Raw genomic sequence first — 12268 nt, 5'->3', positions numbered from 1 at the left:
TGGAAGACCTTGCTCCCCTACCACCACCAAAAAAGTGATGGCTGATCAGTGGGCACAGGCACCTGTTGCTATCGTGAGACCCACATGGTGGAGAGACCTAACTCATCCAAGTTATGCTCTGACCCCCACATGTCCCATTCCCCACCATATGTAAAAAGGAGGGCCTGAAGCATGTAATTTTTTTCTTTCAAACTTTGTAGCTGACATACCTCCACCTGCTTACCTGCCTCCTGAAGACCCCATGACCCAGGACAGCTCTCAGCCAATGGACATGAATATGATGGCACCTGCACTGCCCTCCGAGATCAACAGAGGAGGTAAAATGAGTTGTCAGAGTGTTGTCTGTATGTCCTGTCCTAATGTTACTTTTACTCATTTAGACATTAAAAAGGTAGCTGTTTGAGAAACATGGAAAACAGGTTTGTTGTTGTTTTAAGCCTAATGGAAAGAATTCTCTTTTTACTTAAACTCTGTCACAGTCCAATATGAGATCTCAGAATTGAATATGGAGGTCTCAGATTCCCACTGGTCTCTGAAACAGCCATAAGCATTGCTCTGCCACTTTGTGTTACATAGTTAGGTGAAGTGACTTTCCATTATTGGTGGTTTGAAAACAAAACTGGCAGTCACCTCTGAAGACAATCTAAGATGCTGTATGTTAACCAGTGTTGAATAATCAGCCAAGATTTATTAGTTATGGAAAAATAAACAAGCATATCTGTGTCCTTAGCATGCTAATTTCCTTTCACCTTCAATAAATGAGTAAGTGATACATATTATCATATATACATTTATATACATATATGCACATATATCAAATAACTGTTTAAAATGCATCTGTTTATGATTTGTTACCTATAAATATGGGTTTGTACGGCTGTTTCACATGACTATGTACACAGGCGGTTGCTAAAGATCTCTGTGCATAAAGATAGTGGGAGGAAATGATTGAGTCCTGTTTTACATAACAAATATGTCTGTTATTTATATGCTCATGTGTTTTTAGGTATTCAGTAATGAAAAACTTGAGATCCATGTTGTCAGACATATCTTTAAGTTGGCCTTGAGGAAAAGGCCATCTACTGTTGTTCAAAGCAGACTCCCATGGGTGATCACACTAGAATCCATACAGCTGGTCTCCCAACAGTTGCTGTGATGTCAGAAAAGACACACATATGCCACATCTGTTTTATGGCCTTATCTGAAACAAGTAATGGTATTTGTTTCCTTTCAGTGATTGTCCCTAACTTCATCACCAAAAAATTTAAAGGAAAAGATTTTACCCCCTGTCTTCGTTCCACCGTGCTCAGCCAGTTTTACAATGTGGTTTCTGGTTGGGGTGCTCCAGGTGTAACTGTGAGCAAATTTCTTTCCTTCTTGCAGATGTTCAAGCTGTTGTTTACGAGGAACCAAAGCACTGGTGCTCTATTGTGTACTACGAGCTCAACAACCGTGTGGGTGAAGCGTTCCAGGCCTCCTCCACAAGTGTGTTGGTGGATGGTTACACTGATCCTTCCAACAATAAGAACCGCTTCTGCCTTGGGCTGCTCTCTAACATTAACCGGAACTCCACAATAGAAAACACCAGGCGACATATTGGAAAAGGTGCGTGTCCCTTTACTCATCCTGCAAACGTTCATCTTTTCTTCCTCTAGAAGTGACCCCATCATTCTTGTGGCAAATGCCAAATGTTCAGATGCTGCTGTTTAAAGTATCTTTCTAATTCATATTATCTAGAAATTGTTCCAATCATTGATCTTCGTGGTTTTCCCACTCCCATGCTGTAGATAGGTGCCAGCTGACATTGCCGTGTTATTGTGGTGCACTACGCTGTCCTACATTTTGTTATAAGTGAAATATCTTTTAAAACAATTCTTACATTTATTTATTCCATGTTTGTGTGTGCATGTGTGTATGTGTGTGTAAGTACCTTGGTCAGAGGACAGCTTTCGGAAGTTAGTTCTCTCCTTCTTCCATGTGGATACTAGGAATCAAACTCAAGTCATCAGGCTTGGTGGCAAGCACCTCTACACACTGAACCATCTCAACATATCTTTCATAGGGGAATTAACTATTTACTAGTGTTAGATTAAAGCAGTTCTATAACATTTATATGTATTTATTATATGATTAAGTCAATGAGCACATGTGTGGGTGGTGCTCAGAGCTTAGCTTTCCCTGTGGAGTAAGGAACAGGCAATCAAGAAGGGGTGTGACATTCATTGGAAGTGTCAGTGTAAAATCATAATTTAATGACATGACATGTGTTTATATGCTGTTGTGCATGTGTCTGTTTGGGAGCCTATCTATATACCCTCTGAATATGAATGTAGTTTCTACCTTGTCTGCTGAGAAGGCAAAGATACAAAGTAGCAATAAGCACATCTAGTGTCCAGATCATTGCTCCAGATATCTATCCCCACTGAGGCAAACGGGCTACCTCCAAATCTGTGATGAGCTGCACCTGGTGCAGCTTTGTTAGTTTCTGAACACAAAGGTTATCACAAGCATAACATAGTTAGCTAGATGTCTGTCACAATGGCTATGTGAGTGGCCAAATTTGACTCTGCCCGGGTGCCTTTGAGCCTATGACTGACATGGTGTATCCTGTCACAGGCGTCCACCTGTAATATGTTGGAGGAGAAGTGTATGCCGAATGCCTGAGTGACAGCAGCATCTTTGTGCAGAGTCGGAACTGCAACTACCATCATGGGTTTCATCCCACCACTGTCTGCAAGATCCCCAGTGGGTGTAGCGTGAAAATTTTCAACAACCAAGAGTTTGCTCAGATACTGGCACAGTCTGTGAACCATGGTTTTGAGACCGTGTATGAACTCACCAAAATGTGCACTATTCGAATGAGTTTCGTGAAGGTGAGCAGTGCCCGCCCTTCTCATTCAGGCCTGACCCCCGCCGCACCCCTGCTATTTACAATATGTATACCTGTGCCTTCCTGGTATATATTCCTATCAGTGCTCACTGAGAGCACATTGTCCAAGAGGTTGTGATGGGAACTTAGAATATAGTCCTCTCCTCCCACCTTGCAGGTCCCAGAGATGGAACTCAGGTCTCTAGTCTTGGTGACAGGCACCTTTATCTCTCCCCTGCCTCCCAGTCATCATGCAGTTTATTCCGGGTCAAGCTAAGGGTTTAATAGAGTCCAGGCTGGAGCATGTCTTATTCCAGAAGCAGGCAGCCTAGTCAGTCTGTGTGTCTCAGCAGTCCTTACGGCTCATATCAGCCTGGGGAGGAACAGCCTAGTGAATCTTGTCAGTTTCAGTAAAGGTTTTACTATGTCTGCTTCCTGAGTTTTAAGGACTTTGCCTAGAGGGTGGAGTGTTTCACCTCCCCTTAAAACATTCAGCAATTCTGGAGCTTCCCTATAAGACAGAAGGTTTTATCTTTGAAGATATTGCTACACAACATGTGTAAAAGGTGAGAGAAGAACCAACTTCACAGACTTGTTCTCTGAGCTCCACATGCACACTGTGGTGTACATTAACACACATTCATGCAACAACAACAAAAAGCTGGGTGCAGGGCTGTGTGTAGTCCCAGCATGGGAGACAGATAGGATCCCTTAGGCTTGCTGGCCGCCAGTCTAGCCTGATTGACAAAAGCCCAGGTGCAGCAAGAGAACTCATCTCAGAAAATACAGTGGAGTGTGACTGAAGAAGACAGCCAGTGTAGACCCCTGTACTCTCCAGGCATGGACACACAGATAAAGGGGCAAGGGATTGTTCAGTTAAAGGTGTAGGACTCTTACAGTGGTCCTGGGTTCAGTCCCAGCATCCAGCTGAAGTGGATCACGACAGCCTGTAACTCTACCTCCAGGATCCAACATCTTCTGAAATCCACAGATACCACACATTCATAGGTAAATCCATACTCAAACACGCACATATTTGCACAACTTTTTAAATTAAATATTTTAAAAAATAAAGCCAGTTTGATAATACATGCCTTTTATTCCAGTGCTCAGAAATCAGACAGGTAAGCTCTGAGTTTGAGGCCAGTTGGGTCTACATAGGGAGTTTAGGCCAGCCAGGGCTACCCATTAAGAGTATGTCTTAAAAGTATAAGTAAGTAAGTCAAGTGTTAACATAACATTAATGTAGTGGGAAATAAATATTTAGAATATCTTTTTTTCGTTAGAGACAGGGTTTCTCTGTGGCTTTGGAGGCTGTCCTGGAACTAGCTCTTGAAGACCACAATGGTCCGGAACTCACAGAGATCCCCCTGCCTCTGCTTCTTGAGTGCTGGGATCTAAGTCATGCATCACCACCTCCTGGCTAAAATATCTTTATTCAAACAACTACTGAATGTATTTTCAATTTGTAATTATCCAAGACTAATAATATCTATTTATTTATTTGAAAAAAGGTCTCATTCTGTACCCTGACTGGCCTGGAACTCACAGAGATCTGCCTGCCCCTGCTTCCTGAATGCTAGGATTAAAGGCATGTGCCACTATACCAGACTAAATAGGTGATCCTGGAGTCCTTGGATAGACTTTTGGTGGCCAATGTCCATCCTCAAAAATCACCCATGCTTTTGCGGTATATTTATTTTCTTGTGGAACATAGCCATGAGTCCAAACATAATTATGTGAACTGATCATATGATTTTTTACTTGGTAGAATTACTCAATGAGATAGAGAGTTAAATGACACCAGTGTGCTTTCTTTTTCCTAGGGTTGGGGAGCCAAGTACCACAGGCAGGATGTTACTAGCACCCCCTGCTGGATCGAGATACATCTGCATGGCCCTCTCCAGTGGCTGGATAAAGTTCTTACCCAGATGGGTTCGCCCCACAATCCTATTTCCTCAGTGTCTTAAAGGGCCTCTGGCTTCTGTCTCTTGCAAACTGTTGAACCTTGCATGTACTTGAAGGATGGATATGTCAGATGGGTGAAAACCTGACAAGGGAGCCTTGATAATACTTGACCTCTGTGACCAACTGTTGGATTGAGAAATTAACAAATATTGGTAGCATGATGTTGATATCAAGAATCTGTTTAGTTTACAATGTGACATTCTGTTGTGTGATCAACTAAAATGTTGACTTTTAGCAGGACTTTTATGTACAGTTTTAAAGGAGATGGCCAGGGCAGGGACAAATTATCTATTAGAAGAAGAACAATCCTGTGCAGTCCTTTTGTTGGGAGTGTTTGGCAGAGTGTTACCTTAATATTCTTTGAAGTGTGCACTTCATCAGGTTCCGAACCCACCGTGAATCATCTTTTGATGGGTTTTCATAATGTTTTAAAACTATTTGTTTAGTTTGTTTGTTTTTAAAGGCGAATCTTTATGACATACACAGTATTCTTTCTAAAACTGTATGCTGACTGTAGTGCTGTCTAAATGACATCAGGCTTTTGCTCCTTGCTAAATATGTGTATACAGAATATTTGGAGGTTAGGAATAGTCTAAATGGCTACTGGATCTAGAAGGTATTTGTCTGTGGGGTGGGGGAAAGGAAATGACAACTGCAAATATAGACTATGCCTTTAGGTTCAGTTTGTTGTCTTAAATGAGCAAGCTGGTGTCTGAATTTGCTGTGTTTCAGTCTTTTTAGAGTTTTATATTACTTTTTTCCTTTCTTTTCTTTTATCTCATCTGCTCTACACTGCAGTAAAGCAGCTGGTTAATTCCTGTAACTGTGAGATCAAATGAATAATTCCTTTTATTTGCTAATCAATTGTCTTTGTGTTTCACTGTCCAGAATATGAAATGCTTGAATTCAATGAGCAGTTTTTATGGAGTTTACAATACAGGCATAGGCTTTAATTCCCAAATGAGTTGTTTGCCAAACCTAGTAACTGTGTTCATTATTCACAGGTTTAAAGAAGATCCCTATTGGAATCCAATTCAAACATTTTTATTTTGTTTTTTCACTGTTTGGTTTTGTTTTCTCTTGTTAATTTTTCAATTCTCTTCTGCTCTTATACATTGTGTACCTTTATTCCAACACTAGTGGGTTTTCTCTACTGGAAAATTTTAAATAAACCTGTCACTATTGCTTCCTTTGATTAAATATGTGTCATTTCGTTCTTTTCTTTTTAAAATTTGGGATCAGTAAGATGTGGTCTTTTTTTTTTTTCAGTGATCTCGTCAAATACAAAGCTCAGTTGGTAAAGTGGGGACACGGAACCTGACTTGCTAAAAGAGCAGATTGATCTAAAATCAGGAGAAAGGAAACATAAAGCTGGGAAAAACTAAGGGAAAAGCAATGAGGGAGGGCATGTACCATGGTGCAACTGTATAGGTTACAGGGTAGCTGATGGAGCTGGTCTCTCTCCCTGATGAGACTGTGGGGACTAGCCGTATTCATGAGCTCTAGATTTGACTGAGAGACCCTGCCTCAAAGAATAAGGTAAAAGAACCATCAAAACTGATTCCTGACATCAGCCTTGGCCCTCTGCATGCATGTGCACGCACACACACACACACACACACACACACACACACACACACACACTTGAAAATGACAAATGGGAGTAAATAAAGTTACCATTAAGAATGATGTATAACTGGAGATTGTCTAAAAATAAAGGGCTCAGGTCAAGTTCTCTCCTTTCTTGGTGGAAAGATGCCTTTGCTGTTCTTGAGTTCCTTTGTTGGGCAGTTAGTGAGTTGGGTATTACACTGTGACTTCCTTGAAGATGTACTAAATAAAACACAAAGATCATCCCATCCATTGAGACCTACTAGATGGAGACCCTGGGGTATGCAGTGCAGTGTATAAACAGGCTTTTTGTACTTAAGAGCAGGTATATGGAATTCTATTAAAATCTTAATGAAAAAAAATGCTCTCATCTACTATAGGAGGTCAATGAGCAAGTCTTTTGGGAATGTTGTGTTGAAGGAATTAGAAAAATCAAAGCAACTATTTGTCTAGAGAAGGAGAAAACAAGAAAATGACAAAGATGATGTGGCCTACTTTTGAGACTCAAAGCCAGGATGATTAGAAGTGGAGAGCCCTGGCCCTACCACCTATAGCGTTTGACAGAACTGAAGCTCCAGCCCTGGCCTCGTCAGCAGTTTCCCTATGTTTCTAGCCCATGCTCCCTCATCTGTAAAATGGAGACCATAAAGCTAACCTGACTGGGTCATCGAGAGATTAACTGAACAAAGCGCTTAGAGTTTCTCTGTAATTGATTAGCTCTGAGTAAGATCCTGTCTTCAGGACTAAAGGAAGGACACTGGCAGGGTACAAATGCCGGGTCTCTGCTGTAGGCATCAAGCCAGGGGCTTCCTCACATTGTTTCTCTTCCTCTCAACAACACAGGAGATACTTTCTACTCTTCCATAACTCTGGTTATCCTTTGCTGGAATAAAGGATTAAGATGGCCAGTGTGTAAAGAGAAACAGTCTTTTCTTAGCTCGCAATGTGGAGGTTGTGGTTTGTGACTTGACAGGGCAGTTCCGACTCCGTGAGGTACAGAGGGCAGCATGGGGCAGAAACGAACTAACTGCTCACCTCATGGCTGAGCTGCAAGGTGATGTGGGATTCGTGTCTCCCACTATCCCCTTTGACAGCATGCCCCAATGGCATGCTATGCTGTCTGGAAATTTACTCTGCTAAACAAATTAGTCTGTTGCTGTTGATTCAGCCTCACTAGAATTCCCATCACACCAGTGAGATGTGGCTGCAAGGAAACAGTGACTGTCTCAAGTTCACTCTGGAGCCTTGTGAGTGGCCTGCTTACTATCCGTATTTCCATAGGCAGTCTGCTTTTTCACAGACCCACTGTTTGGCTGTTCAGTGCCACTCACAGCATTCTAGAACTTCTTTAGACAACACCTCTAACTGCTCCGCATTCCTCCCATAAGCCCGTTCCAAAACTCTGAGGACAACACTGTCAGCATATCATCGAAACAGCCGAGTTTCTTCATTGAATCTACAGGGCTTCTCAGTGCCAATAGTCTACATTCGCTGCTTTCTTATCATCACAAAAAAGAACCTGACAGGAAGCATTTACAGTGGGAAGGATTGTGTTGCATTGGCTCATGCTTTGAGGGAAAGTGTGGTGGTGGCAGAAGCAGCTTAGGCTGCAGTGATGGGAAGTATAGGTGCCAGAAGGGGCCAGAGACATCACATACTCCTGGAGCTGGAGAATAACAGCTGTGAGCCACCTGATCTGAGTTCTGGGACCTGAACTCCAGTTCTTGAAAGAACAGTATGCGTGCTCTTAAGCACTGAGCCATCCTTCCAGCTCCAGCTGGCATAGTTTTACACATAGAAAGCTTCCTGGCTTCTTTTGATATATTTCACACACTGAAATTATGATGTGGTGGTTCTGGAAATCTCCAGCTCACCAGTACTCTAATCTTCAGCTCCTTACTGGCAAAAAGGAGACCTGCACAAGAGTGACTAAGCTGCAAATCTTAATATGGACAGAGCAGCCGGATGTGTCCCATGCTGCCTCAGGGTCTTCCAAGGGAACAAAATAAAACAGTTGGTATCAGAATAGGACATGCAATAACAGAACCAGAGACAAGAGAAATAAGCAAGATAGAAAGGAGCTAGGCTGTTGACTTTGAAACTGGAGGGTGGTGCAACAAGCCAAGGGATGCAAGAGACCCCCAGAAGCTGAAATAAAGCAAAAGCCTGGGTAGTGGCTGAGATGAGAAGAAGGCTCTCTGCTTTGCTTCTCATGCCTCTGGGGAGACACCAGTCTTTGCCAGTCCTCTGTGCACACATGTTGCCCTCACCTCTTAGGTTGTAGGTGCTGTGTGGACAGCATATATCATCCTGCTTATATATTCCAGAAAATGATGTAATCTTTATTGTTTTTAAATGATTGTTATTGCTGGGGGAAGTTGTAATTTTGAATTATGATATTAATGGGATCCTCACTTTCTATACAGATTATTCATGTACCTAGGCCTACTGTGGGAAAGCTCACATGAACTTCAATGCTCCATACACCCAGTGATGATGTGTGTGTCAGGAAATCCACAAAGCCCAACAAGGCTGTGCCTTGAAGGACAGGGCACACTGCCACAGGCAAAGTGTGAAGCCCTTATCATCAGATATAGAATTATTGTTAGTTCCGTTTAGGGCTGGTTGTAGCTCAGTGAGCAGAACATGATCTCACCAATTCTAAGGACCCTGCTTCAAACTCGGAACCAAAGAGAGGGACACCCACAGAGAGGGAATGTGAAGTCTCTATTCAACTATTTGGAAGAACCCTGGTACAAGGCTGTACCTTACAGACAGCACAGGGTGTTACCCACATTTACAAAATGATGGGAAAAGTACATTAATGAAGCATGGATTTTTCCATTGTTCGTAACAGTGATTATCATTCATTCAATGCTCAGTTAAATATCTGCTCCGAACAGTTAAATGACTACTGCCTGGTGCTAAATGCGCAGTGGTGAGTGAGAGTGAGTCAGATTTCAGGGCCCCCCTCCTGCAATCACACAAACCTCTGGAAAATAGCATCGCTGGTCAGTGCTTTGCAGGAGCCTGGGGAGAGTGGGTGCTGGCCCGGACTCAAGGGGAGAAGAATGTACCTGTGTGACTGGACTTAAGAAGAGCCTTATTGTGTATTTTATGTGTGCACATACCATTTTGCACAGACAAGCCTGATAGGAGTATTCAGCTTCTGTGGGGAGGGGCAATGTGTTTTATTTTGTGTGTTTTTTTCTGTGAAATAAAGAACCTGGATGAAAGAATGATCAGTTAGGTGCTTTCAATATTTAAAGCTACCTCTTGAAATATATGTGTTCATTAAAAGTCAAATTTGCATTACATGTATATGTCCATGTACACATGCATCCATGCACTTTCTGTTCTGAAATAGTTTTTTCGAAAAAAATTGACCATTATTTAATCATATGTCTGAGCATTTCCTTATATACACATGGGAAGAGAGAGGACACTTAAGCATGTACATATAATTTAAAAATATTTTCTCTTTTCATTTAAAATGACCTGACATGAGCAAACACATATTTAATTCTTTCTGGGAGTCATGTTGACTAAAGAAAGGCATTTTGATTAGGTTTTAGGTATGATATATTCCCAGAGGACTCTGGCTCCTGGGTTTATTTTAAACCTGACAATCTGTGACATGTTAGGATGACAGTGTTACCCTTGCTGTGGAACCATAGTCTATGTCAGCAGATGGCTGAGTCTGTTTGTGCATGCTGCTCTCTGGCTGCCCTTGGCCACCACTAAGTCTGAGTATCAGGTGAAAGCCTGGAGATTTGGATGAATGACAAGATGCCTGGTCCACTTTCTGAGAGAATGGCTCTCACCTTTATTGTGGAGCAATCTTATATACAAGCTTGCATAAACCCCAGGTGAAAGGGTTCAAAACCGGATATTGATGTTAGTAGGGTGAGGTCAGATAAAGAGGGGTTACCCATGGTTATGTTGTAAAACAACTCAGAGACCCTGTGGTGTCAGGGTCCCAACATCTCCCCCTTCTTTATATATAACAAAACAGTTGTCAAGTAAGAAGTATAAGATTTTAACCATTCTATCTAGTGTGTTAATATAACTATCTATCTTCAACTACATCAAAACATAAAAGGATAATATATAAACTCTAGAACTGAGAGAAACATCTTGCTTCCTAGACAGTCACCCAAATTTTCTTGGTAATGTTGTGGCATCCATTTTTAGCCTACAGGACACAATGTGTCTGACAGACTTCTCAGCAAAGCAGGAAATTCTAAACTCTCCACCTGCATTGGCAGTTTGTCTGTCACCTTTTTTCTGTGTTCTGTAGAATGTCTGGCAGATTCTTCCATGAAGCAGGAACCTTTCATGATGTCCATCTGATTTAAGCAGTCAAATTTCTGTGGGTCCTGCATGTCCAGTTTATAAAGCAACAGTCAAACCGCTCAGGCAAGAGCAGCTTCTTGCCCAAATAGCAAGTCTTGCCATGTCAACGGGAAACTTTATTTCTTCCATGCTCATCTTCTGCTCAGATGTAATTGGTGTGCCAGGAGCAGTTGTGTCTCACTGTCAAGAAAAACCCTAAACCATTTAAATGCCAGATATTCCATTGGTCTTTGAATGGTTTGAAGAATATCTATATATCTAGAAAACATAACTAATATAAACAAATGAAGATCCATTCCAATACAAAGTATCAACAAATGAGGATCCATTCCTATACAAAGTATCATTTCTATATAATATTCCTCCTTTTTCCTTTTAAAAATGATTGCCTGTGACCACTACCATTTCTAACTGAACAAATTTTAAGGAAAACATCTATTTGGACCACCTGGGACACTGCTTCAGGGGGTCCTGCCCCATGAAACCATACCAGTCTGGAAGAAATCCACAGCTCTTCACCCTCCATGGAAAAAAAAGCAGAAATTTCCCTCCCAAGTAACCTGTATTTTAGCAACTGTTGCTCCTTCCCCAGCAATTACATAATTTAAAGACAACACAATGGCATTCTTTTGTTAACAGTCACACATTTAGGATCACACTTGATTCACACATGTGTGGCCATTCTATACGTACAGAAGGTATATACATCTTTTGAACAAAACTCACAAAGGAGAAGAGGTGTCAGGGGATGGCCATCCTTACCATAGCTTGGTATCTTTGGAGGACCTTCAGGACTGTCGCATCTTTGTCGATTCCTGTATGGACTTTTGTAGGGCCTGGTTCTCTTGTTCATCTGTTTGGACATATACTCCTTTCTCATCTGATGTGACCGATGATGTGGATGGCTTGTGTTGAGGGCTCGGGGAGGGGGGCTGGAAGTCTGGGTCTATGGAATTCACATTACCAGTACTCTTTTTTGGAGCTTGGTTGTTAGTGCCACTGGGTACAGGGGATGAAGACATTGGGTTCTGCATAGGGACATAGTTCTCCTCACAGTCTCCAGAATCAGTAATGGAGATGGAACAGCAGTACTGGGAGGAGCTGCGATTGAAAGGGTTGTTAACCGTGGACCAAGGCTTGGTGACAAATGACTTGAAAGGGAGCTCATTGATGACAGTGTGGTTACTCAGGTCAATGGGTACTGACTTTGCTTTTTGGCCAGGCTTGAGGGGGAGATTGAACAGGGGTGGTTGGATCTCACTTCCTCGGCTGACAAAGTGATAGGGCATTTTGCTCATGGGGATGTCAGAACCTGGGTTTATGGGCAAATAATTGAAATCAGAGCAGGTACTGTCTGATCGACCCAAGATAGTCTTTTCTAGAGATTTAACAGACCAGAAGGCAGTTTCTTCACCTCGTGTTGGATACTTGTAGTCACTGACTGGAGGTCTCTTTTGAGGGCTG

The 12268-nt window shown here is 42.0% G+C and overlaps 2 protein-coding genes across 2 annotated transcripts in view; both read left to right on the top strand.

Moving 5' to 3' along the window:
- The window catches only part of LOC113838579 (mothers against decapentaplegic homolog 1-like), a 60382-nt gene extending 55541 nt beyond the window's left edge, over nucleotides 1-4841 (top strand). The window contains 4 exon segments of the mRNA XM_035453514.1: nucleotides 201-317; nucleotides 1384-1605; nucleotides 2617-2873; nucleotides 4696-4841. Coding sequence (XP_035309405.1) covers nucleotides 201-317; nucleotides 1384-1605; nucleotides 2617-2873; nucleotides 4696-4839 — 740 coding nt within the window. The 3' untranslated portion in view covers nucleotides 4840-4841.
- Nucleotides 1-12268, top strand: part of LOC113838584 (ephrin-B2-like) — a 665634-nt gene that overhangs the window by 569650 nt on the left and 83716 nt on the right. The gene's annotated exons all lie outside the window — the stretch shown is intronic.

This window comes from Cricetulus griseus, unplaced genomic scaffold, assembly GCF_003668045.3.
Source record: "Cricetulus griseus strain 17A/GY unplaced genomic scaffold, alternate assembly CriGri-PICRH-1.0 unplaced_scaffold_1, whole genome shotgun sequence".
NCBI classification, from domain to species: Eukaryota; Metazoa; Chordata; class Mammalia; order Rodentia; family Cricetidae; genus Cricetulus; species Cricetulus griseus.
Note: the sequence above shows the minus strand (reverse complement) of the source record. Positions and strands in the feature narration are given on the sequence as shown.